The following is a 28,000-nucleotide window of genomic DNA, read 5'->3' as shown; positions in this document are numbered from 1 at the left end:
TCTGTTAATTGTAGCTCATKCTGAAAAGACCCCTAAAAGACCATTAGAGAAGAAGCCACTGGGGATACCTGATTTGGGGTAAGTAAATATTTCATAACTTACTAGGAAAATGGGAAGAGAGGGTAAAAGTCCTTTGCTAAGTCTTGTTCCTGAAAATAAAGACTTCTTTCACTCTATTGTTAATGTATGTATTGAGACAGTTGTGTTTCTAGAGTCCGGTTTTCCCAGCCCACAGTGGGTCAGTACCCTCCCTTCACCCACTCTCCCTTGCTACCACATCTTTGATGCTGTCGTTGGTAAGTGCTTTCATTAAATAAGAAACTGTTTGGATTATTTGCCATGATCATGTGCTCAAAATTGCTTGTTTAAGAACTAAAAATGCTTCCTTGTCCTAGCTGTCATCATCTTGCTTGTGAATCATTTAGCCTGATTGTCGTGGGATGTGAATGAATGTTAGGCTTGATTCAGTGCAGGCTCTGCAGAGCTTTGTAGCCATGAGAAAACACTCCTGCACTGATGGCCAGCCCTCTCTCACACCAGGTACTGCAAACAYGGCAAAATCAGTGGGGACACGTAGATTTCCAGCCTGTCACACGSAGGGTGCGACTGTTTTGCCTTGAAAAGATAGCTGTAACAAATGAAGTAGTTTTTCTTCACGAGCATATGCTTTCTGCCTTATTTTTTTGTGAGCAGTATTTTATATTTTCACATATATCCAGAGGCACATTTTAAAAGTCCCTTGGAAAAATGACACACATACTTTATTTCACATTCAGTGATTTTATGTCACGCTACACAGAAACTTTGGTACTTTATAGCAACCGTATTTCTCTGGATGCATTTACCATTGCTATTAGCAGTCTCGGGAAAGAAGAGTGAAGAAAGCTGGCAGGTGTAAGGCTAAGAGAGACACATTTCAGAAGGTCTTTTTCGGACTACCAGGCAACATTGTTATATAAATCCTAATCTTCAAGCTAAAAGAGTCAGCATGAAAAAATTTCTCTCCAACATCTCCCAAATAGCCCATTGTGATAATTAGTCTTTATCCTTATGGTTGGGGAGCTCTGACAAAGGGCAGCAGATTAATTTTAGATCTGTCTACTCTGTCCTATCCAACAGCTCATAAAAAGTAAAGTTTCCTTTGAAAGCTCTTGCACTCCTTAGCTCTTGGGCAGCTTTAGGAGGCAATATAACAAAACCAGCTAGGAGCACCTGTACTATTTCAGCAGTGCTCAAGCCAGGTTTTTGGATAAGCTGTTTAACTCACAACAAGAAACATGCCCTACACCAAGCCGGAACCCCTAGGCTTAGCTTGATTCTCCATATAAACTCAGACCCACACAGCCACCTGGCATCTTCCAGCCCAGTGGCAGTGCAGGTTTCCTGCTGCAGCCCAGCCTAGCAGCAGTGCCAGAGGGAGCTGGAGCAGGGAGGCTGTGATGATCACACAGCAGCTGATTTATTATCTGCTGGGCACACATGGACGGCTTCCACTGTGAATAATAGACACTGCTGGCACAATGAGGGAAGATAGACTCCCAAAACCACTGCTGACATTTGCTTGCCTACTGATCCCTGTATCCCATGTGCCTCTGTGGGTCTCCACCATTCCTGTTTTAACACTTTACAGTCATTATGGGCTTGATTCTCCACTGCTTCTCACCATGGGCAGTCATTTGCACCTGTGTAAAGTGAATGCAAAGTGAGTTTACATCTACTTTGTACAGGTTGCAATGATTACACATCCCTGAATGTGTAATCCACTCTCTGTTGAATCTGCTCTGGCCAGAAGTAGCATTTTTGCTAACCATAAAGGATCTRTAGAGGGCAGGTGATATGGTTACTCAGCAGGGCACAATAATGGATATGCCATTATTCATATATGAACTTTGCATCCAAGTATTCAGCAGATTTATTTATAACATTGTCTTTCTTTAGCATTAACAGAARCAAGGCAGGAACCTGTCCTTTTCCAAAATTAGGTGATGTGTCCTTTTGTTTTAGCACGAGCTCACCACATCTTAGAGAACACAACCATTCTCAGAGGCACAAAGGCAAGATGTAAGCTTGTATTTTATTTTTTTAAAGCAACTCAAACTTGGTATTTTGTTACAGGGGAAGAGAGCTGAAGCTGGAAATAAGAATTTCAGTGGCTTCAAAGAATTTCTAGATAACACAGTTACTGTTAGCACACAGATGCACATCACCTCATTTTGGAAAAGGACAAGTTCCTGCCTTGCCCCTGTTAGTGCTAAAGAAATTTGGGGTTGACTGSTCTTTTCAATGGGAAAATAAGTGAGTGGTAGTTCTGTCAGCTCCAGATCATTTTATAAMAGAGACTGGTTATTTTGAGAGTTTGACATTGAGCTATGCAGCTGAAGAGGGTTTTTTAAGACAACATTATAAATAAGTCTGCTGAATACTTGCATGCAAAGTTCTTACATGAACTTTGATGATACTCTAAAAATGTTTAAGGAAAAATTAGGACTATTGTCTTTTAACCTGAGTGGTTGTAACTCACAGTCCTGCAGGTGAGATCTGTTCGGAAGAGAAATTGCTTGCTAAATAATATGTGAATTAGGCTAGCCTCTATCCATGGTGATCATTCAAAGTTTTTTCTCCTCAACACAATCATATTTGAGGCAGTTATACTTAAATAACAAATTATTGCATAGCTATGCAATGCCCTTTTGTCAGAGTATTTTCATTATTATTCCACAGTTATTCTATTCTCATCCAATCAGTCTTGAAAATATACAAATAAAACTTTAAAGCCAAAGTGTACTGCAGCAATACAATAAATCAACTCAGAGGCCTGAAACATTTGCTGCAAACAGGACACTTTCAAATCCTATATGTTGCTGTAACAATACTGTCTCTGAACTCGAAGTTTAGTATCTCTTAATGTCTGTTTCCTTTGTGAAAGGCATTTTAAAGTCCAGAAAACAAACTGTGAATGGTCACAAGAACCTTTATAACTCCAGAAATACTAAATTGTATTCTGGTGACCATTGCAATTGTTTTCTGCCACAAGCTCACCCAAATTAGCTGATGTTGGGCAGTATCTGCAAGCTTAGAAGTAAACTTCTTGTGAAGAACCAATCGTCCCTGATCCTGCACATCCAGGAGGAGTGGCTGTTTCAGTCACTCTCATTTGGACAGCAGAAACCCTTCCTTCACAGCCCATCTGTCCAAAGCAAACTGCTCTCTCATTAGGAAATACTCCATTTCTTTGGAGTTTTATTGCAGCCCGATAGACATGATCTTGTCTCAGACATTTGTAAGCCCCCTAGGTAGAGACCGTGGGAGTGTGTTCAAGGTAAAACCCCTCACCCTGTGGCAGTGGGGAAGAAGCCACATTCAGTGGCCACTGAGAGATTCGTTCTGCCACCGTGTTACAGATCTTTCTACTGAGGTGCACAGCTGACAAACAACAGACACAGAATATAAAACCAGGCTGCAGTGATCCTTGCAGCCTTGGACAGGTTGTGGGGCTGCCCTCCTTCCTTTGAGCTACCAGAGATACTCAAGGTGAYGCCAGAACTCACTCTCACCTTCCTGAAATTCCCAAGTGCCCAGAATATCTCCTGTACTTGGCTTCAGTTAAGCAATGGAGTGGCTGCTCTGTGGCCACCTTTCTGTATTTTGGTCCTTTGCTGCTTTGGCACAAAAGAGGGAGGACAACTCTAGAAGTCTCAGCAGCAGAGGTTTGTAGGCCATCCTCAGCACTAAACAGCAAGCTCCCCACATTTCTCTCCACTCTTCTTTCCCTGCTCATGTTCATCTGTGTATTTGCTACATCTGTTTACTTTGTCATGCTTTCTGGCACTTATTCTCCTTTTTCCTCTTATTTGCTTGTCATCAGAAATGTCTAGCACACAAAGAAATGTCTAGCACACAAGGGGGAAGAGATTCCTGTTTCCCATATACCAATACTTGAACAGCTAAAAACCCTTTGAGATCCTGGTGTCAAAACCAGTTTCAGCTTCTGGGAAGTGATTTCTTTGTCTGAAAAGCTCCCATGCCAGGCTGCTTATAACAGTGCCATTCCCTGCTCTGTGCAAAACAGTTGTCTGCATGTCATTTTACTCACCTATGATCCCTATTTTAAAAGAATTTTTACAGGCAGGGTTTGTAAGACATGGTTTCCTGGCACTTACTCAGCTATTAGGCATAATGAAATCCAAACTGTTTATTAGCTCATCCACTATCTTGATTATCCAGAAATATAGCTCAAATTCCAGATGACTAATTTTCAAACCCAACTTTCCCAACTGTTGGAYAAATGCACGTTTCTCTGTCACTGTATCCATTCGAGCCCAATTAGTTGGCTCACTTTTGGGCAGTCTACCCCTTGCTGTTTTTAGCATGTCTGCTCTATTAATGGTTATCCTTGAGGCAGTGTCCACTTTTTCCATGCATTTCTCAGATACCAGCAGATGATTTGTAACCAGCCTCCTCCTGTTCCTCAACTATGAGGATCCAAACAACAACCTGGGGCCTCATTTGTGTACTKCTAGGATCCAGCGACATAAGGTGGTGTCCTTGCAATCCTCAGACTGGGAAAGAGGCTTCTTACTGGGCTCTTGTGATGTTTTGTTCTGGCCCAGATTCCTATTATAACAAGTTAACATTTTATAACAAACTTCTTTTACTGTACCAGCACTTAACTGCTTTATTTAGTTTTTACATTATTGCCAACTTCTCTTGTTTTACAAACCAAATCTATCACTGCTTTTAATTGTTCCAAAATGCCACAAACCAGACTAGAGTCACCTTTTCCATTTGACATGTCTGTGCTTATAGGGTTTGTGGCAATTAACGTCCATCTTGCTAGCAGCTGCTTCCTTTCCCGATTGCCTGCTGCAGAGAAAAACTCAAATGATGGGGCAAAGTCCCCAAGCCCTTGGGGTGTCTGATTTCCTTTCACTGATCTGGCTCTGCAAGCTGAAGTCCAGCTAAATGTGTATAAGTTGTTCCACTGCCCATTTGTCCTGGGAGTCCTTGTTTGCACCAGATAATGCCAAGAACGGGTCTTGGCTGGTCCTCAGCCAGGCCAGAGGATTCAGCTTTCCCTTGCTGCTACTTTTCTGATCTGGCTCTTTCTGCCTGATGGCTGCCTGTGCACCACATCTCAACAGCTCCTGCAAACTTGGAGCACTCGGTTGTCTGTCGTGGGTTGCTCTGTAGTGCAGACAGAGCTGGCGTGCACAGGCTGCCTGCTGGAAACCCCTCCTGTTCCTCCTCCTGGCCACTCACTTGGGTGAGACGYTGAGCAGAGCCAAGAAGCCTGTCAAGGAGTTTTCTCTCAAAGAAATCAAGTTTTGCATTATTTGAACTGGACAATCTCTCCTCTCCCTGATTGGCCTCTGAGGGTTACAAATGAAGTAGAAAATAGTTTTACTGCGGCCATTTGGCTAACCCACTCGTGCAGCCAGGTGGCTGACTGAGGTCTGCTCTGACCTCTGCCCTTTTCATTGCTTTCTCAACACACTTTCTGAGATCTGTCATTCCTCGCTGCTGCTCRTGTCTGTTAGCAGGTTTTGGGTTGTCAGGACACCTTTGAGTCTCCTGGCTCCATGGAAATCCTCCTCATTCACAGCAGACAGGTSTCTGCTTCCAACTGTGGGGCGTCCCAGTCTGGCTAGACACTGTGTGCAGCAATTGCAGGTGTTCCCTCAAAAGTAGTTCCATCTCCACCTACAAGTTATCTCTCCGCCRTTACCAAGAGACTTCTTGATGATTCTTCCATCTTTGTTTCATGCTTTTTCMTTTATTGATGCCTCATGCTGCTGGCTCTAGGCCAAGGGAGACCTTTTTTTCTGGGGGAGCTGAATGAGTTCAGATGTGCTTAGGCTTGTCCCAGTCCTTCTCCAACACCACGCTGGAAATACAGAAATACGGATAACATTGACAGACACATTGACAGCAGAGATGGAGGTGACRATAGAGTCAGGCTTCTTTTATTATGGTCCTCTGTCTATAAGCAATGTGCAGTGACCTCAGGCACAGGAGGAATTAGGAACTGGTTTTTTCAGGTTACAATTGCCTTTTAATGAGCTTAGCCAAAATCTTCTCCTCCCCTTCCCTGCCTCTGTTCTTGGAGCCATAATCCTGATGTTTGTTTAGGCCAAGTCCTTGGCCTCTCTGATCTGCCCTGCCTTCTTTCCATAAACACACAAACCCAATAACCAGTGAGGTATTAGATACCTGTAAGCAGAGGTAATTTCTTTATATCATTCTTGTAGGAATGCATGTGTCTGTGTCTGCTTCACTTTTTCAGGTTACACAAAGCACCTTGAAGGCTTTTGCCTCTTGTATTTATCCCAAAGTCATAGTGGCTCTTATAGGCATCCTTGGCTCCTCTGAGGACAATCTCAGTGCTCATCTGACTGCACAATTGGCATCTCACTTTAAAGAAAAGGCATGGTTGTGTTTTTGTAGGTTACAGCCACTGAGATCAGTGTTGCTAATTTGCTTTAGCACTAATTAAAAAGGCACAGGATTAGTACAGAGTCAGGTATCTTCATGGTGGCCTTAGTCTAGGRGTGGTCAGTTTGATGTCTGCAGACAAATTGCTGCCCTAGCTCAGAACTGTCTCAGGACCATAAATAAAGTCACAGTGATGTGTAAGTTTTAGAGAAGGAGCATCTCTGTCTGTCTGAGATGGATTACCACATCAGCATCCAAAAGGCAGCTCCGAGGCTTCTTGTGCCTGCTGTGGTCAGCAAATGGAGTCTTCAGCCTCAAGAAGAGTCTATCAAGGACTTCTGCCAATGATAAATCCARTCATTAGGTAAAAGGCACTCACTGGAGACCTGTTCGAGTTTGATGTGAAGTAGCATGGGTGGGGAAGAGAGGTAGAGAACCAAAGATTGGCTGGATCAAAGCTCTGGCTTTGTAATTCAAATGGAATGAGCTCAAGTCCTTTGAAAGTTGTCCATTTGAAAACATTTYGGTTAACTTTTTTTCCTCACATCAATTTGCTTATAGATTAATTTTCATAAGCTTTCCATAGGGGGAAAATTGATAATGTGACCCAAAATATTTCTTTTCCAAAAATGTCCAAGTTACAGTGGAAAAAAACAGTTCAGCCATATAAAGATGTGATAGTTATAAAAGCAATGTGAGGGACTTGCATARCTCTCCACCTGCAGCAGCTAATTAAGAAGCAGAGGCTGAAGCCAGGTCTTTTCCCTTGCTCAGAAAGGACTGCTTCCTGTCCTCTGGCACAGCAAGAATTGGGGTTTGCTTCTGTGATCATTCACTGYCTCCAGCAGACAGTCAGCATGGGGGAGACTTAAAAGCCCTTTGCCAACAATGATTCTACTTTCCTGGAGGCAGGAAAATAATTGCAGAATTAAGTACTAATTCTGTTTTTCTCATAGGGTTGCTGCTAGGTAAGTGATCAAAGCAGCAAGTCCTGAGAAGGGTTAGATATTTATACAAACAAATAAATTGTGTTAAGAATCCACACCAGTGCTTCTGCATTAGGTCTTTTATTGGAGGGACAAAGACAGTGGAGGTTGTCCCTGGCCACAGCTCTCTTGTGGTTCAGTTCTTCCATCACATCTGTTCTCTCCAGGGTATCACAGAATCATAGAACAGTTTGGGTTGGAAAGGTCATTAAAGTTCATCCAGCTCTGAGCCCCCTGCCATAGGCAGGGAACCTTCCACTAGACCAGGATATTCAGAGCRCCATCCAATCTGGCCTTGACATCCACATCTTCCCTGGGCAACCTGTTCAGTGCCTCACCAGCCTCACAGTAAAGAATTTCTTCTTAATATGTAATCTAAACTTACCCTCTTTAACTTTCCACTTACTGTACCTCTGTAGGCACATACTAGTGCGTTGCATTTGTTCCTCACRTCTTTAAGGTCAGAACTAAAACAGAGTTACATGTCTTTCCCCTCCTCTCTCTGTGCAACATACTTCAAGCTGTAAACTAAAGAAAGTCTCTAGGTACAGCCACTGAATATGGAGAATGCTGCATCCCAACTAATTTCTCAGCCAGGGTGACCTGGAATGGCTGAAATGAAAACACTTTATAGCTCTGAACAACAACATTTTGAGGAAGGTTTGCTAATCCCAGCAGGATGGGTGTCTGCCCCTTTTCACCCTGCCCTGGGTGTTGAGATCCCTTGCTTCTGTAGCATCTCTCTCCATCCTTTTCTGGTGATTTTGGTGAGATCTCTATCATGTCAGTGGAGTTTAGCTGCCTGGTTCACAAGGAAAGCTGCATGTTGACTCACTTGAAGTCTGGAACTGAATCACATCTGCTGCTCTCAGAAGGAGATGCTCATCCATCTYTGGGCTTCCTCATGGACTCAGAAGCCATTCCCAGGAGTGCTGTGAAAGCTAGACTGTTATCTGCAGTTTGCAATCAGCCTGTCTTCATAGCTTGGGTCTGGGGTATTTGTAGTCCCAGCTCCTTCTGGGCAGGCTCCTAGGAGTATCCTGATGGAACGTGTTTGTTTGGGGATCCAAGCACTCAGTAAATGCCTTATGAAACTGGTTTGATGTGTTCCTGTGGGTAAGTAACATGGGAAGGCATCCGACCTGGGCTGATTGTTCTATGCAGGCTGCGCTACACAGCGGACGAGTGCAACTAAACCAAAACCTGAGCCCATTCCCTGCCTGGGCCAAGCCATTCATTTGAGCCTGGCCTTCTACCTCCTGACTGCCCATCCCCTGCAGACCTTAAAAGTTAGCACTCACTGCTACCTCTGCCCTCATCCCAATGACCCTTCAGCAACCCTTTAGACACAGCCTCAAGAGAAAGATGCGACACAGTCAGCCGAGATCTTTGGGTGAACCCGAGTAATGACCCAAGGACACAGCCTCAGCAGCAACATCTGCCTGGCAGCAGGAGAAAGCACAGAGACAGCTTCTTCCTTCCCGTCTTGGGGYTGAGCCTCAAGTTCATGACATGCCYCTGAACTTAGACAGAGAACATATTTCTTGAAAGCTCCARCTGAGCTGTGCAAGGAAGAGCTGCCCTCGCTGGTTACTGTGGTTCCAGYGTGCAGCATTAGTGTAGGTTTGCTCTTCACTGTCTGTCCCAGTGCCTCCCASTGCCTTGCACAAAACCAGGCATGACCTCTGCCCAAAGGAATTCCACCAGGCAGCGAGATGTCTAGCTGCTAGAAAATCACCTGCAATTATTCACACCCTCAAAATTGCAGGAGCAAAATGAGAGCCTGCTTTTCAAAATCAGGTCCATTATGTGTCTGCAAAGTATATAATCTCCACATAATTCATCAACACCATTAATCTAAACTCCTAGGTACTGAGCTCAATAGAGCATGTGTTTTCCATGTGTGTGTAATATCAAACAAACCTGTGTTTAACTTGTCAGAATATAATCAACTTCCATTAATTACTTCAGTATGAAGTCTCTGGTACCAATGGTTCTTCATATAATCACTCAAAAAGCTTTTATTGGGGAGCTAAACAGCTCAATAACACTAATTAATTGTGTTTYTTGGACAACTGAGATTGTATAAGTGGAAAGGTGGTTTTGGTACATTTCCCACTACATTGATTTTCACATTTCTGGAACGTATTTCCCCATAATAGTCATTAGAGCACAGAGAGAAGAGTTGGAAAGGTGCGGTAGAAGCACGGCATTCCTAAAATATGATTTGAGATTTGTACTGGATCTGCACTGTTTGCCAGAAATTCAAACTCTGGCAAATAACTTAGCCTTTCTAGGCTGTTTGCCCAATAGGCTGAGTAAAAAAAGCAGCAAACCTAAAAATCTGCCAATATTTATGTACCAGCGTGTGATTCAATTGTTTTATTGCAGAGTAAAAGTGACACAAGAAAAAGAGGAGGAGGACGGAAACTCTACAAGTCCAGAGGAAAAATATGAAGCATTTGAATGTTAGTGTTAAAGAATTTTGAGACTTTAATTAAACCACCCCAAAATTCACAAGTTCAACAAAACCAAAAAAAAAAAAGAGAAAAAGCACAATTGCTCTCCAGGGGTTTTCAGAGTTTTACTTCTACACATATTTTTCTAATTCCATGTAGAGGAACAAAGAATGTGTTTTTCCCACCTGAAAGTGTTGTTTGGTGATTCATGAAGCTTTCTCCCTTGTCTGAAGCAGAGGTTTCTCGGTTACGTACCCCGGGGCTGTGCTGCTGCGGAGCGGAAGAGAACTGCCTGGGAGGGGGATTGCCAGTGGGGAGGGTGTGAGGCCAGGGGAGCATTTCAGATCAGCAGGATATTGCTTGGTGTCGTGTGTGTATGCATTCATATATAAGGAGCAAATGAATTGTTGCTCTCAATGGCACGGAAAAGTAAATAAAAAGCCTCTCTCAGCAGGACTGTGAATTCTGGCTGTGGGTTTAGATTTGTGTTTCAAGGCTCCTTTCACTATCGGGTTTTATGTTTTCAGGCCCTCTCTGCAGCTCCAGTGTTATCTCAAAAGCACCATCTTTTTGTCTACACAAATAGCAGCACTCAAAATGCAAATCTACTTATCCAGCAGTTCCAGTATCTAATTCACAGCTTTTTGCCTTATAAGTGTTGGCTCCCCCCAGCATGATAAAATACAGATTCCACTCTATGGAAATGGGTGGCACAGCCAGTGCCTATGTAAATCAAGATCAAGATGTGCTTAAACCCTGTGAGATTATTCTTATTTAAGATTATTATTATTCTAATTCAGTAGCTGCTTCTTCTTTAGTAGTAAACATTGTCAAAAAGAAGCCATGACTTAGTCTTGTACCCTATTGAGCCAGGTCCTGTAAAAGTCAACTCATCCCTGAAAAAATTCATCTCCTGGGTGGCAAGGATGTATTGGGAGATGCAAAGAGGGAAGGAGAAAAGTTGCAGACAAAGGTATTGTGTCTATAACTTCACATTTTCCCTTGGTCTAATGGRCATAACCTGTAATTCCAACCTGTAATTAACTGAGGAATGAAGTTTGCATTTTAATTCAGTTCAAAGAAAATAATTAAATCATTAATGATAATGTTTCTTTGGAACTGGAACATCCMCTGCTGTGTTGCTTTTGCTGGTAATTTGAAAAGTATCTGGTCTGGCAATTCCAATAAATAGAGAAAAATACTGTCTTCACATACAATCAGACTGTAATTTTTGAAAAGACATGATCTAATTCTTAATGTTTCACATTCTTTTATTCAGACTATGGAGTTAATACTATATTCTCCAGGCAGACCTCTCAAAAGCCRTTTGATAAAAAGTTGGTGGCAAGAGACGGACAACAGTATCAGTATTATGCGTTGCTCCTGCAAGGATCTCATGAGACGTTTCTGCCATTTCCTTAAGTAAGTATGTTTTMACAAGTCAGTTTTTGCAACTCTTGTTAAAGGAGCTGAATCTTAATACAAGAAAATAGATGTTGGTCTAAATAAAGAACTAGCCTTGTGGTCTCTCTGAAATGTTGGCAAGTGACAATCAGGGTCTTTTTAATCCCTGGCACCAGGTGAAGGTAGAGGGAGGAATTCATGTTCTGTCACCAACAGGTAATTTATTATGTTGGTCAGATCTTTCAGATTTAGGATATTTGACTGGTTTCCAACCTCCAGTGATCAGCAGTTTGGTTTAATAACCAGCTCCCATTAGCAGTATCTCTGATATTCTTCTTTCCTACCTTAAGAGCCAAAATCTATTTCTATTATTCTGTACTTGGATCCATTTCAGGTTTCATCATCCCCCTGAACATTTCTGTCCATATATGTGAGTTCTTTGCATCCAGAATAGCTTATTCGGCACAGACRAACAGCAGGACTGTCAGTCTTTTTAGTGAACACCTTGTGAATCATGTAGCTGGCAAAGAAAGGAGATTGAATTTGCTGTGTTCACTGGATTTGATACAATGGTAATAAAATGCTTGTCTCTTTTGTATCAAAAGTGGCTGTGTATCTCTTTGGCTAATGGAATTGCTGCTGCTTGCAAAAAAACCCCACCTTATCATAATGAATGTATTCAAGACTCTTAAATTCTGATTTACTTTTCCCCTTTCTACTTCTGGCTCAGTCTCCATCTTTGCATATAGCTTGACTTTGCTTTGCCTCCTACTCCTACCTCCCCAGTTCCCTGTCCCCTAGTTTCCTCCTGAAGTGAGCTGCTCATGCCTAGGAACGTGTTCAAAGTGTCCCTTTGAGTCAATATACTGAATCCTTACATTCCAAGCAGTCTTCCTTCTGAATGATCCGTCTTGTCACATAAAGAACATTCCTGATGTTTTTTCACACATCCTGCCAGCCTGTGCGCTCTCATCCAGCAGCTCTGGGGATTCTCCGGCAGCAATTTCCTTGGCTTTGTGGTGCAGAGTGTGAATCCCTGCTCGGACTACAGGCATTTGTTTTCCTGTTCGTTAGCGGCAGWGACCGCAAACCAGCCTGTCCAAAAGGGTGTCGGTTAACATGTTCAGCAACCCCTTTTGAAGCTTGAGGCAAACTGTGAAATAATTTCTTCCCCTGTTGGCATCTTTTGTGAAACTAGGWTTTCTCAGCATTCACCAGATGCTCTGGAGCAAGTGTTATTTGAAGTAGCTTATAGGATCTGTTCCCGTATTTTTCTTTGTGGTCTGTCTGCCKGTGTCAGGCTCCAAAAAACAGTGAAAACATTCAGTCTCCCATGACATTGAGTAGAGAGAATATRGGCTAATCCTGCAACACAGCCTTCAGAGAGCTCTGTGCAGGAACTCCAGGTTCTGCTCAAAACAAACATACCTTCTGTAGGGTTTCTGCCCAAGTATTTTCTGTGGAGGCCAAAAGCACTTACAGATCCTTCAGGAGCTGTTCCATTGCACCTAGCTGGAAATTTCCTTGCTTTCTTCTTCTGGCAATTTGAACTTACATGTTAAATGTACGTACCTTGCATGTTTTTCAAGTCTGTTGTCTTCCATCTGGGAGCCACCTTTGTCCCTTATGTTCGACTCGGAAAGGCTGTGAAAGTTAAACAGCCTCCAGTGGATGGCTGCCCGGTCTCCTCTGCTGGCTGGCTGGCTGGTGGGATCAGAACTTGCTGTCCTTCCCCTCCACTCTTATGCCTGGAATGTAAACACACCTCACAAAAACAGAGGAATAAACCAGCTGCTATTCACTCTTTTAACCATCTATTGAGCAACWGACCATGCCATGTTTATAAGGCAGACTGCTGAAATGGAAAATCAGAGTGGAGAGGTGACCTCAAGAGGCCATCCTGTCTCAAAGTAGGATAATTTACACCTATTTAATTCCTGATGAATATGTCTCTAACTAGCTCTTTTAAAAAGGCTTCATTGATGGAAAGTCTGCTACCTACACAGGATGTGTATTCCAATGCTTCCCTATCCGACCTTCCTTCTTCTGTCAGCATGTCCTACCCAGGAACTCACCTACCATCTCCTTTACAGCAATTAAAACTCGTTATTACTCAAGGCTACTACTGTACAAAGAAGACATTATTCTCCGTGTCTCTGTTGACCACGTGTACCTGAAGTTCATTATCTTTTCTACACTTAATAACCCCAGACAAATCAGATTTCCCTCGCAGAACATGTTTACTCCAAATATGATAACTGGGTGCCTCCAGCTGGTCCTTATCTCTTGTAAGTGCAGCCCCAACAGAGTTCAACAGAGCAGAAGACATTCACTTACATGTCATATAATCCAACACCTACATATGCAGTTCAGCGTGTCATTTATTTTTTCACAATAACAGAATAGTTTTGGATCATTTTCACCTTGTGATCAGCCTTTATCTCCTACAGAACTCCTGCCATGGCTTTAAGGAAACCAGGACACTACCTCACCGTGTTCTGTGTAGTTCATCACTTTTGTTCACTGGTCCTTGCAAAACAGCTGATGAATTCTGTTGTTTTTCTTCAATGTGTGGAGACAATTTAGAATTCTAATCCTGGCATCTGATATACTCGAAGGAGCATCAAGTTGACAACAAAAAATGTATCAGGATACTGCATTTCAAGAGTTCCGCTTTTTATTCTGCTTGAGACCACCATGAAGAGCGGTGGAGGCAGGGGGAGCACGCCCCAGCAGCAGCAGCCAGGCGCCTTTTCTGGGCTATATGCCCCCTAGGAACTGGCTGTATAAAGCTAATAGCACATACTGTACAGCTGGGGAGCCTTTCCTTTATTCCTTTGGACAAGCTATTGATGAAAATATTGAACACAAACTGCCAAGAACAAACCCCAATGGAAGTCTTCGATGGATACTTTCACTTTGACAAGGAGTCTCTAATAACTTTCCTGGGTTTTCCACTTGTTTTATACACTCTCAATGGTAATTTCAGTTCCATGATATTTCCTCTGCTTATTTATAAGAATGTCATACAAGAGRTTGCCAAAAGCCTAACTAGAGTCCCAGTAGCTGTCTGACCTACTGTGTATCTTCCATACACATGGTTTGCTCTACGGTCACAGAAGGAAATCAAATTGATTTTCGTAATATGTTTATAAGAAGTTCATGCTGACTGTTACTTTCAGTACCTTCCTGCCTTGTGCACAGCTTGACTGGCTGCTCCTGCAGATCCCTGAGATGTCAGCCAGCTGTCTGGACTTCCACAATTTGTCCCTTAAGTGGCTGGGATAAGTGTTTTGGCAGATCACTTGACAACCTTGTACAGTGCAAATAGCCAGATATGGGGCTGCCCTATGGGATCAAGAGCAGCTGTGTCTCTTCCTGCCCTGATATTGTGAAGAAGGTGTGGCCAGGATCAAGGCACAGGTAAGTATCAAGTGCTTGTTTTGGTGATTTCCTGGTTGATCTGCAGGGCCTGGAGAAGAGGGTAAAAGACACATGAAGGTGACTTGGCTGCATCTTAGAACACTTTGCCCTCTTGTTTGGGTTTGTGCAGCAGTGCCTCAGGCTAGAGCAGTGATGAATCAACAGCACCCCRGGGCTCTGCGTGTCTCTGACCTACTCTTTCTCTGAAGTTTACTTCCTACCAGAGCAACAGGAGCTATCAGAACAAACTACTGAAAGCAATACATTGGAGACGTTGCCAGGATTCTCAGTAAAAGGTGAAAAATTAGGTTCTAGTACCTTTTCACACTCAAGTGGAAACCAGTATCAAAAAACTCCATTGGTTTTGATGAAAGCAGAGTTCAGCCCGGGGTCTGTGACATTTAARACTTCACAGATGAAAAAGTAATGACTCCTCCTGGTTCTACATGGGACAGATTTTCTTTTCATTCTCACAGAACAAGCTAAAAAATGACACTTGGCCTTAGGTTTCGATGCTACTATTTTGTTGCTGTTGAGGGAATGCAGCAAGAAGCAGCTCAGTATTAGTTTACATAATAATGTTTCCACATGCCTGTATTTAATTTCAAGTTGTAAATCCGGGTACCACCAAACCCTGCTCTCATGCTGGTACAGGTCCTTGTGAAACAGATACAGGCAATATTTCATTTTATAAATTGTGTATAGAGTTCCCATCCCAGCTGCCCATTGGGAAATCTCAAAAAGATTGCAATTTTCTTGCATTTTTATTCCTGAAGCATCTGATTGATGCTTCTTAGAAGATGCTTGATATTGACTACAGCAAAGTTTATATTATTGTTTTCATAGAAAACACTTGTTGCAAGTAGCCCTGTTTGAGATAGCAGTAAGAGAGATGTGGTTTTCCAGGAACTCAGACCATAAAGAAAAGGCTTTTAAATAAAAGAGTGAAAGAGGGTGGATAAATRTAACTTGTAACTGTATAACACTTCACATACTTTAAAGTGACAAAAGCACCAGACTTTCCACCCGAGCCTCTTCCAATTTGGCACTGGGCATGGCCTGATGGGGTTACACCAGTCTGGGCAGGCTGCTCTCGAGAAGACCTTTYTGCTGCCCACCTACAGACACCCTGCTCAGCAGACATCAGCTTCAGGACTGTAGTTAAGGATTTAAAAGACTGGAAATTACTAAGATTTTCTTTTTTCTRTATCTTGAAGCATGGTGAGACACTYCTGGCTGTTTKCTGGGTTTTTTTCCTCACCTTTTTTTTTTGCATGTGGTTTCACTGCCAGTAAAAGGTTGGTGCAAAACTTGGAGCACTCTGAGTTTTCTGGTTACCATTATCCTGCTCACTGAGAAAGACGTTTATTATTGCTGTTGCAGTCTTGTTTTAAGTGATGGAGATRCCTCCTTCAGCCTGATCCCCTTGCTTTCTCTTGCTTGCTCTATTATTTGTAATCAACATGCATGAACGAACACCACATAGAATATTTCATTACTGTATTGGGTGTCTGCTCTCCAAGGCTGAGAAATACCAGCAAATGCTACGCTCGCTATCTTCATTTTCCATCTGAATGCAAATTCCTTTCAATATCCCAGACAGCAGAAAAAGTCTCACAGTTTCTCTTAAACCCTGTTTTTTTTTGAAGGCAACAGGACACTGATACWAAGGTGACCCACAGCAAAAGCAGCATTGTGCTGGCTGAAATGATTCAACATAAAAACTAGTACTTTCAAAAAAGTACTGAGATACAGACTATCGTATCCACAGGTCACTGTGGAAAAGCGCTCTTGTTTTCAGGACAATGAGCATTAAAAATTTTTCGGTGCAACTCTGGAGGCTGTATTGTCCCAGCCTGTTGATATTTTCGAGATGGTAAAACTTTTTTTTTTTTTTGGTTGTTTTAAAATGGGTTAGAAAGDGTAAATATATAAACAAATGAAGACAAATAGCCAAAAGAACATTTTTAGAAAGTCACTAAACATCATTTGGAAACCTCAATATTTTTGTAAATTTCAATTATTTCTACTTTGGCATTGATCTCAATATTTTTTACTATAATTATCTTACATTTAAAGACAACAAAAATAAATCTGAAAAATTAGACTTCTTCATTTAAAAACAAATAGAAATTGTGGATTTGAAACTTTCTTAAAAGAAATTCAAGAAATTAAACACAGTTGTCCTGTTCCACAAAATGTTTCCAGTTTGCTGACCTGGCATTTAATTCACAAAGATTTAGCTGAAATGCTGCTGACCATGTTTCATGACTACACTGGCTGCCACTGAGTACTTGGAACATTTTAAAATCCRGCCACATATTTTGTGGCCACTTCACAAGATTCCCAAAGTTAGGATTAACATTTTAAACACTGCCCAAAGCATTTAGCCATGTACTTCAGTTATACACTCTCACTTTTGCCCATGAATAGAATTTTTTCTCTGTATGTGCAGGCAGTAAACATGAATAGGGAATTTACTGTTGAAAAGGAACCCGTCTGTGCAGAGCAGGGAGGGCACTGAAGACCCCATTGTGGTGTCTATGGGTCTGCTGTCCTTTCCCACCATGGCAGCACTGGACAGGGCTGTCTTGTGCTGCCTGACTTCTGGATTTCCTCTCATCCTTATGAGCCCATTCCCCAGTTCTCAATCATGGGAGAAAAATTCTCTCAAAGGTGAAAAAACAACTTTAAATTCTTTAGATTGAAGATTCTCATTCATGCACYAGTTAATATAAGGAAAATCAGAGTGCTCTGCTGAACATTCCCAGTTCACAGGGATGGTCCTACATCCTGAAACATCTTATCTTCCACCTGAACTTGTACAGCCACAAATTCCAGGACAGCAATAAGACTTTCTAAAAGACACATTTCACATTTCCTAGGATGAGATTATCCATGTGCTTCAGTGTGCTYCTCAGTTGATATTGCAAAGGGAGATCAGCAGGGGTGGCCTGGGCCCACCAGGAGTCTTCATGGTGTGGGTGCCAAGGCTTTTCTTGAGAGTGGTTTGTCTTCCCCAGCTTCAGSTGCATCAGATTTGGGCATCTGATCTCAGTAACTCAGTCTCTGGTCTCAGTAGCTCAGTCTCCTGCTGCAGTCAGTGAAGGGATGGAAGCGCTGCAGAAGGTGATGCCTGCACTGGGACTTGTGGCTCTGATGAAATTTTAAATTACRTTTAGCATCAGATACCTACAGCTCCTGAAGTGCATCAAACTGAGTGCACCACTTATGACACAGCACTGTGATCTCCTACCACAGCAATGAGGGACATCTCAAGATGGGACCCTCATCCCACATCCCTGGTGCTCAGAACATCCCCAGAGGAGAGTCAGTTTTTCTGCATGGACCAAACTCAGGATGGGTCTTACCTGGACTCACACGGGAAGCCTGTGGCAGAAAAGGGCCTGCATTCCAGTTCTTTACCTACAAACTATCTTTCCTATGCTCAAGATAATRTGCCTTTACTGTAAAGAAAGAAATGTCCCTAATTTGTGGTTATTTACAGCACTGTAAATCAGGCACATGCCACGAAGTACCAATAAAAATTGTTTAAAATCAGCCTTAAATAGCTAAACTCTCAAAAGCAGCTCATAAAATGAGACTTGGCAGTTCTAAGGTAGTTATGGTTAAATTGACAGTCCTTTTGGGAGTTAAGATAGCCAAAAGCAGTAGTAGTTAGGAGTGAAGTGATAGATGGTGAGCTTGTTGGTTGAAGAGCCCCTATTGCACACTCCTGAGGCTTCATATGTTCCTTGGCCCTGGACTGTGAGAAGTGAGATACCAAACTTTGTCACTGGACACCAGCTTGTTGAATCATACATTGTTTGCCTGCATATGGCCCCAGAAACTGCAAAGCCAGAACAATGAGCTTTGGCCTGAAGGATCCCATGGCTGCACCTAACAGGAGATTTTCAGGCAGGAAGAAAGATAGAGGAACAGTCAAGTCCAAAGCAGGCTGAAAGGGAAGTTAAGAAAATCTGGAGAAGGGACCAATACCATGAAGGAAAAAAGCCCATCCATAAAGAAACCAGATCTCAGCTCCTTTTAARAAGTCAGGTGCACAAGTTATATTAGCGTTGAGCCAGGTCTAACTTCCGCTGCCAATAACCACTTCCACTGCCAATAACCCAAGCTGACATAACAGCAACATTAAGGAGGTTTGGGGTTTTTTTTTCTGTTGCATTAGGCATTCGTGTCTCTTTTCCACTTCTTTTTTACTCTTCATTTTTTTCCCCCCTCAAGGTACTTGTATTTTAGCCAAACGCCTCCCTTCTTGTTAAACAGGAGGAGTTTCAAGATGGGGCCCAAACCTAAACACTGGCTCAGCAACCCAGCACTGCGAAAGCTGTGGGTTTGGGTCTCAATTCAGCTGCTAATGAGAATCAAGCACACCCAGGCACTGCAAACCAGCTCGTAAAACATGAACTGGCATCAAGGCTGGATTCCTGCAGCCTCTCTTGCAATGTGTCAGTGCCGTTCTCTCAGGCARTGCAGCCCCTTGCATCATGCTTCATTTCCCTTTCCTGCCCTACCTGACCAGGCTGGGCAGGGATGGCAACACAGCAGCTTCCAAGTGCCAACGTCCTCCTCCACCCAACAGCCCAGCCACACAAAGCTGTGTCATTGTCCTCTTCRAAATACTGCGCCGAAGCACCAAGAAATGTGTGGACATTGTGAACAAGACAGAACAATCAATGACCCCAGTGCTGCACAGACATATTCGCACCACACTAAGACCAGTTCATGCTCTACAGGGGACCTTGACATAGTGGCTCAGGTTTGATGCCAAACTTGGTTACCCACGTTTCTGTCCRGCTGGCTCAGAGTAGGCATGTAACTGCCTGCACTTGGCCATGGAAACATGACTTGGCCCTCAGACCTTCAGAAGTGTTTTGATTTGTTAAGTTAGGAGCCTAAAAATCTTTGAGGTTCTTTCTGATTTTCCAAGAGTCTCTCAGACTCATAGAAGCACAGCAATGAGAGCAGAGGGCTGTCATGCTTAAAGCTGTCACTGTGATCACTGAATGGGTGCTCACTGGACTTCAGAGCTGGTTGTGGAGCACTGAGGGATCTGGTCTCAGTCTGAGCCAAGTCCAGGCTCTATTTTCCTTCAAGCACCAGGTTCAGGTTTAAGACCAAGGGCTGAATGGAAGAACATTCGTGTTGAAGGTTTTGTAGCAGAAAATGGGGTTTCACAGCCAGAAAAGCTGGTTTGTGTGAGAAAATCACTGCAATAAGAGAATGAGTATGTTCACCTCACAAGCAGGGAGRGACATGRASAAGGTAGGATGCCTAAYGTTTTCTTTGCYCYTGTCTTCAACATGGATGATGGATCAAGGGGCTCTCAGTGCCCTGAGCTGGAGGACCCTGATTTCAACAATGATCAGTTCCCAGTTGACCCYGAAACTGTGCAGGATTTGCTTCTCCAACTGGATGCTACAGATCTATGRGATCTGAKGGGATACATCCAAGAATCCTCAAATAGCTGGCTGGTGTCAYTGCAAAACCTCTCATAATGATTTTTGAGCAGTCTTGGGAACCTGGAGAGATTCCAACTAATTAGAAGCTGGCAGACATCATCCTTATTTTCAAGAAGAGGACCCTGGAAACTACAGACCTGTCAGTCTCACTTTAGTGCCTGATAAAACTAAGGAGATTATTCTGGGAGGTACTGAAAAACACCTGAAAGACAACACAGTCAGCTGTGATCAGCACAAAGTCTGACCGAGTTCAAGAAGTGTTTGGACAATGCTTTYGGGCACATGGTGTGATTCTTGGGAATGGTGCTGGGCAGGGATGGGAGCTGGATTCCACCCTTGTGGGTCCCTTCCAACTTAGCTTATTCCRGGATTCTGTGATTCTGTGAAAGTCAAACATGATAGAAACAGCTGCACCCTCCCCTTTGCCACACAGCAAGAGGGCATCTGAGGTAGTGCCAGGAGCAGTGGCAAGCTTTGCTGTTCTGTTTCTCTTTCCTGGCAGTACTGGGATAACAGCTCTGCCAGGACTGCTCCGAGGTCCTCAGTGTTCTTCTGAATGCAAAAATTGTGAATAAGACTTGTACAGCCCTGGTGAAGCTCTGTTTATAGAAGCTTTTCTGCAGATTTGGAAAGCTGGATAACTAAACACATTTACTCTCATCTTCAGCCCCACACAGGRGAATCACCAGTGGATACAACCATCTTCTCCAGCCCTTAGAAGCCATGTCRGAATATGGTCCAGGATTTATGCAAGACTGAAAGATATTGAGGCATGATGGAACCTGAAAGCCTCTGGAAGGATTCCTGAAGGAGGATCTGAGCTTGGTGGCTGCAGTCCCACTACTTGGCAGTGCCTTTGTAGGCAGGGTGAATTGTGCCCTAGTGACATACTCCCTGACTGGTCCTGAGTGATTCCTCATTCCAGTAATTCCTTGTTCACCACTCCCTGGCACTTCAGAGCATCCTACAGGGCAGCCACCAAGTCCTTTCTCTGGTGCCCCTTTTGAGTAATGCAAAACTATTCCTACTCTCTCTGCTATTGCTGGGGATGACACAGGGAGTGCAAAGAAGGATTCTCTGAGCATTAAGAGTACAGTGAATTCAGAAGCTCATTATTATTTTTATAATCAAAGCTGCTTCCTGTAACAGCATCTGATATTTGGTGTTGTTGATCTCCACTGATGGCTAATTTAGGTGGATAAAAACATAATTCATCAAAGCCAGGGACCATAATGAAAATCTATCTGAGAAAAGAGATAATGAAGAAATGGGTTTAAGCCCACGTAGCCTTTCTCATAGCCAAAGCTAAATCCATTCTTCCTTTCACAGTACAAACATCAACCTCCTTCAACGTCCTTCCCCATCTCTCCCTTCTAGCTCATGGTGCAGGGATTATTTCACACCAGCTRCCATCCTTTGGCAAACTCCAAGTTAAAACTTAAACCACCAAGTTATCAAATGTCCTTAAAATGCTTGTGTGTTGTCCTGGGACTTGCTCTCAGTCTCCATGGTGGAATGATTCACCTGGGATACATATCTATACACAGGACACCAGTGGAGGATATGAGGATACAAAGTGAGAATTATAGCTCAGTGGTTGCCGCAGTTGTGTCATGCTTAGAGATGAGACTGCCATCCTGGCCCAATGTATATTCTAACTATTGGATTGGAAATTGGAGCTCTCCTTACTCAGTGGTTTGTAAGTTTGAGTGTTCAGCTCTGTCAAAGGATGTGACAGAGCAGATGGGAGCAGACTGAGTTGGTTTCTTTAAGTCAGACTCAGGTACAAAGTAGGTGCCAAGCAGCTCAGCATCATTAAGATGTGGGCAYTTTTACACATTCCCAACAGCAAAAGTCAGGCTGCACACAGTCCCTCAGGAACTCAAGTATCAGCTGAATTTCCAGGTCTCCACTGACATGTTGAATGGCCAGAGGTGTGCAGCAGTACACATAAATAAAAAAAAATCAGCAGGACATAAAACCTGGAAGTGTGCTGATTGCCCACAAGACTCAGGTATCACTCCATCCATGCAAGCAGAGAAGCTTTGCCAAGGCATAAAAGTTAGGAGGTCACTTGCCCTGGGCTCTCTGCTATGAGCCCTGAGCTTCTGGACGGGCTGATTGCATCTTCTCCACCAAGGTTCCACAGCCCAGCATGCACACACAGTAATGTAGGCAAATGTAGCCTGTATTCCCAAAAAAACCTAAGTGACCAAAGTCTTTCCCAGCTAATGGACTTTCTCCAGTGACTCAGGCCAGTCATTAGCTATGGCTTCCCCCTGCACTCCTCCAGTGTGGATGATTTATAAGCATCATGCCATGTTGTCTTTAGCAGCCATCACCCAAATCTTGCTTCAGTCATTAATCTGGGATGAACTAAACTACTTCACACACCTACAAGGTGTAGTGATAAGACTAATTTTTCTGTTTCATCTTTGCCTGTCACATGCTTGTGTCCCAGTACAGGGAAACCCTGACTATTATAGGAAACCAGAAATCCAAATGCCTAAGGACAGATAAATGAATGTTTAATTCAAACCAGAAAGATGTTGTTTGCAGTTATTTATTTTACTAAAATGGTTACATATGTYGAAACAAAGAAGAGCAATAGTAATAATGTTTGTTTTTCCAATATCATAAATAATTATTGAGTTTTCATTAGCTGTTGGCTCAGCACTGATCATGACTTTCATTATTTAAAAAAGACACACACATAATTCATCAGAATTTGTGTTTTCAGAAAACTCTAAAGCAGCAGTAGAAAAAAAATAAATTAAAGGAAACAGTAACAAGAAATTAGGCCAAGTATTTCTTAAATTTAAAACCCACTTGATGTGTTTTACAGATTATTTTTGTGCTTTGATCATTGGAAAAGAGAACCATTAACAAGTTGTTTTTACAATGGCTTGCCTTCTCCATTTTTACTTCAGAGAAGTCCCCACAAGTACCCTTTTTACATGACAAATTTTGTTGTCACAAAAACACTGAATATTTCTAACAGAAGAGTTTGTCAAAACCATGAATTTATTGTCACAAAATATTTAAGACCAGAATAACTTATAATAGTATGAACAAAAGTGAAGTATTAACTCTCTGCTATTAGTTATAAACTCACATTATTATGCCAAAATCCAGTAAAGTATTAAAAATTAATGTCATGGAATCTTAGACATATAATGATGCAAGTCAGTAAAACATACTTCAACTGTTCATACAGTCACAACATACATTTCTTGCTTGGCACTTTAAGTCAATGCAAATCAGCAATTTAGAAAACAAAGTAAAAATATATATGTACAAAATATTTTCATATCAAATAATTTTCATTGTACACTAAATAAAACCAACAACGTTATGTTACATCAAGACGTTTCCTAAGAAGTCACACCAAGGCTGATATTTGCAATGTCTCTTGACTATTTTAGTGCAACTGAAACAGCCTCTATTTGTAAGTTAGTTTTGTCATTAGCATAGTCCTGCTTCCATTGATGKGGGAGTTCTGCCATTAAACTCAGCAGGAGCAGAACTAAAGTCTTGTCTTGTTCACTGATGGYTCACCATAAAGAGAAGCAAGGAAAGGGATAAGTAGGAAAAATCCTGTCAGGATACCCACAGGAAAAAATCCAAATCCTAACAACAATCAGCTCTTTTCCAGTTTTCTGTAACTSATTCAGTATAAATTGGTTTTGGCTTTACCACTGTTTATTCAAGCACTGTAAACCTCATTAGACTATTGTTACATGACTTAAGAATAACTTGTACACCTCCAGATAAAATTTTAAAATAAACCTGTTTTTATGGTAGCTATTACACTCAATAGCAGTCAATTTTAGAGACATGACATTTAATGCATGGTTTAGTATCTTCTTAAAACCCTCCTGCCTTAAATTCTGAGATTTTTCAATGTTTCAGTTCCCTTTKTGATTCTTGTTTGGGCCTTGATAGTTTATATTATAGGTTTTTCTTGCTAWAATGTGAAATGTCAATCAACTGTCCTCATTTATGCAGTACATACAAAATAAAAATGTTTAAACGACATTAAAGTAATAAGTTCCACCATGGAAACATTTCTGAATGGCACTATAGTTTTAGTTTTGTACAAGCAGAAACAAATGTTACTTCTATCAAAACTTTAGTAAGTCACTAGTAAAGCTTTAAAATTATAGAAATTCAACTTGAATTTACAGCTAGTCTGGCTAAAACCTTCTCAACTAGAAATCTTTAATGAGCAACACAGCTGAGAGCGTATGTATAAGTTCAAAATAATCTGAACAATTAACTTATTTCCTAAATTTGTGTGTTCTAGAGTATTGCACTTTTCAAAGGAATGGTTTTGGTATTTTAATATACTGCATATACAGGTAAGAAACATGCATAACAACCTTATCGTCACTTTGACAAAACATACTGTACAATTTTCATAACACTGTTGATTAAAAAAAAAGAGTGAGAATGATGTAACAATTTCATTAAGACTCATCAATTTGTACAAGTCAAATAAGCACAACTCTCCAGGGCCTTCAGCAGTAATGTGTTTAGCCCTCGGCTGCTTAAGCCCACTTGGAATAATATACAAAGTTTAAGCATTATGGCATTGTCATTTTGAGGCATAACACTGTTGTACTATGCCCACGTTATAGCTTATTTTTTCAAAGCAAGGCACTTACTGTAATAGCAATGCAAACATCTTATGCGCACTTTGATTAACATAAAATAAGTTAATGTTTTGATAAAAACAGGGTTTTTATAATTTACATGCCTTTTATAGAAGCAATTGAACATTTCATTTAACACAATGGAAACATCTGAGTCAGAAGGGACCTTAATTTTTTAACTGACCATTCTGTAAAAAGAGATCTACTTTCCATATTTTCCTCATATCTGCGAATCAGATTTTGCTGAAAACCAATCCAGTGAGGAAAACACCTGTTGGATGTGAAAAAGAAAGAGGACCCATCTCTTAAAACTGCTGAACTAATGGCACTTTAACAGTCTTTACTTCTGATATATGTGATGATTTCTGAATGATGCAGCTGGTAGTTCCCTGCAGTTTATCCTTCCCCTGGGCAAGGTTTGTTAGGGCCATAGCTGCGTTGATCTCCTTCCAGTACGTTTCATCTTTGCTGGATCCCTTTCTGTTAGCTGTGCTAGATTCAAGCAATAACAAATATTTACACACACATCTKACATAGCTACATGGTATCAGGACAACTGTTAAATAGTTTTGGGCAACTGTGAAGTCTCTTACTCACCTTTCACACTTATTTGGTCCGTTCTCCAGATTTTCTGAAAACAGGAAAAAAAAAAATGTCTGTTTCATTATAATAGTTTTAAAAACAAGCATGTTCAGGAGATAGGCRTATTGAAAAATAACCCAAGATTTGTTCCAAAATTGATACCAGATTTAAAATAAAATCTTTCCTTTGACACATACGAAGGACCAGCTTTATGCAGGCATCTGYCTGGAGAGAGCTACACTGAAGGTGTAGCTGTTCTTGAAGGTTCACCTACATTTTTCAGGGTAATAGAACAGTTTTTCAAAACATAAATACATAAGGACATAAGGCATTGCAAAACCTACAAATGAAAATCAGCCTCATTGTGCTTCAGTGAATACCTTCTAGTATGCACTAAAAATAAGACTCTCACCCATGCACACATGATGTGTGTGGGTTTTAATGCGCCCTCGTCCAGGCAACGCCTCAGTCRCAGAGGCAGCTGAGAGGGAGACAAGCAACAAGCACACCTGGTCAACAGCCCTCAAAGATGAAATTGCTTCACAGGCACAAATTACACTTCCTCATCAGGAGTCACATTTATTCATTCACTAAGTCCTCATGTCCCAGAGAAGCCAGAAATATTTACCAGGCAGGAATGTATAAGCTTTATTCAGTGGGTTTGCTATCCTGACACAGAAATGCATTACAGAGGAGCAAGAAGTGGATGCCCAACTGCAATACCTATGGAAAACAAGTCAAACAAAAGAAACAGCAATGGCATGAGCACTAATGGCTACAAGATCCCAAAAGCCTCTAAACACAACATAAATCTCATAAAGTAATGCACATCTTCGTGAGGCCAGATTCCCAAATACAAATCAAACTTTTTGCTAGATTTCCATCAGMTTATTAATTAAAAACTGATCTTGTCTTTAAACAGAGCTTCCAGTGGAATAACCCTTGGTAGCCATCCACCTTGCCTACCACAGCCCAGCAGCCCATCATTTCCTACAGCCAATAATTCATCTCAGCTGCACTGCCCAGTCCTTGGAGGTGACTGCTGGAGACCACAGTCCCACTACAGAAATGCAGGGAGACCAGCTGTGTTTTCAGAGATCAGCTGTTCGCCAAACTGCTTGATCTAGCAGGCCTCCATCCTTCTGCAAAACAGCTTTATAAATAAATGTTCACAGGTGACCAAGGTTTAAGTTTTGTTCCAAAAACGCACGTCTTAAATCAGGATTTCGTAAGCTCTCCTAGAGCAATGCTTGAATGGGATTCAAGAGGGGGAAGTCCAGCCTGTACAGAGGACAAGGASCCAAGGAAAAAAGAAACATTTGATTGAGAAAGAGGCACTGAATGACACAAAAAGTGTTCTTCGTTCTTTACTTGACTATGAAGAATTCTTAAGCCCTACTTCATTGTTTTTTTGGGTTTTTTTTTAATTAGAGACAGTTTTCAAGAAGTTTAGGACTGGATAGGTCRGTAGGTATAGAAATGGAAATGGCAAGTAATAGAGAACATCATTGCCAGAGCAAACCTGGATATAAATATACCTCTCTCAAGCATCTCTCAGTTTCTTTTGCTGTTGGAAAATATTTCCTATGAACAAAAAAATTGCTTGTACAAACTTCTGAGGGAAGTAGGTGTGAATGGTGACACACATTCCAATTCCAGCGTTTATTTGAAGGAGTATTTGCAAATACTTTTTGCTGGTGTTTAGCCAGCTCTAAAAGAAAGCATCTTGCCCATGATATATAAAAGCAGTAGCAARGCTAAAAAATTAAATCCAGGAGAAGCTGCCCATTCCCTAACTTTGCTAAAGATTTTTCCTGAATCACACATATTTTCTTACTCTGTTGTTCAGGTTTTTGTTTTATTTCAAACAGTTTATGTCAAAGAAACTCAAAACTGGGTTACAATAAAACCATCACTGGTAATTTGCAAAGCTCTTGCTAACAATTGCACTCAAAGCATGTTAGTACAATGAGTCTGAAAATTCCTCATTTCAAAGCACAGGCCCCCTTTTTCTTGCCACAAATCCTTTTCTGCTGTACCAAACCTCTGACAGCATATTCCATTTTGCACTACCACAGCAWCCAAGCAGCTCCCATGGGTCTGAACAGCCCTTAGCAAGAGAAATAAGTATTACCATCTTTTTTTTTTGGCTGGGGATAACCATGTTGAGCAAGACAAAGRCCTTTCCTTCTGCTCTCCTTGACATCTACCCAGTCAAACTAACTTGATGTGCCTCAAAGTAAAAGTGGGGTTCACTTCACATGCCATGAAACTGTCACCCAAATAATGTACCTCTGTATCTTTACTTGTCCAAGCTCCATTCAGAACCAACAGATATGTCCTCCAGAAATGGTTTCAGCCATTCTATTTAACACTGCAGTCCAATGTCCCTGAGTGCTGCTGCAAAGACAAATCTCTAAGTCCTGTTCCGTGTCCCCTTCCTCACACTTTTCTCCTTTGGACAGCATTATCATCCATGTGGATATACTGAGAGCTGGATGAAGGGAGGACCGTATCTCTCCTTTTGATATTCAGYATATCTATGATTTATATCTATATATTTATAGATATTTATA

General features: G+C 41.7%; 1 protein-coding gene and 1 long non-coding RNA gene across 4 annotated transcripts in view; one reads left to right on the top strand and one right to left on the bottom strand.

The window, feature by feature from the left end:
• The first annotated feature begins 4 nt into the window (after positions 1-4).
• On the top strand, positions 5-27,980 carry LOC130578234 (uncharacterized). Of its 3 annotated transcripts, XR_008965852.1 has the most exons (4): positions 5-78; positions 9,810-10,850; positions 11,157-11,299; positions 26,347-27,980. It is a non-coding gene; the product is annotated as an uncharacterized LOC130578234 (long non-coding RNA). The 3 variants fall into 3 exon arrangements; XR_008965853.1 differs by having other exon boundaries at positions 10,751-11,299; XR_008965851.1 differs by having other exon boundaries at positions 9,810-11,299.
• The window catches only part of MKX (mohawk homeobox), a 47,894-nt gene continuing 43,962 nt past the window's right edge, over positions 24,069-28,000 (bottom strand). Inside the window, exons 5-6 of the mRNA XM_057374174.1 lie at positions 25,440-25,473; positions 24,069-25,334 (exon numbers count right to left, since the gene is read on the bottom strand). Coding sequence (XP_057230157.1) covers positions 25,148-25,334; positions 25,440-25,473 — 221 coding nt within the window. The 3' untranslated portion in view covers positions 24,069-25,147. The remainder of the gene's footprint in view (positions 25,335-25,439; positions 25,474-28,000) is intronic.

The sequence above is a fragment of the Malurus melanocephalus genome, unplaced genomic scaffold, assembly GCF_030028575.1.
Source record: "Malurus melanocephalus ecotype Western Australia unplaced genomic scaffold, MMel_1.1 scaffold_218, whole genome shotgun sequence".
Taxonomy (NCBI): domain Eukaryota; kingdom Metazoa; phylum Chordata; class Aves; order Passeriformes; family Maluridae; genus Malurus; species Malurus melanocephalus.
This window is presented reverse-complemented; position numbering and strand designations above follow the sequence as displayed.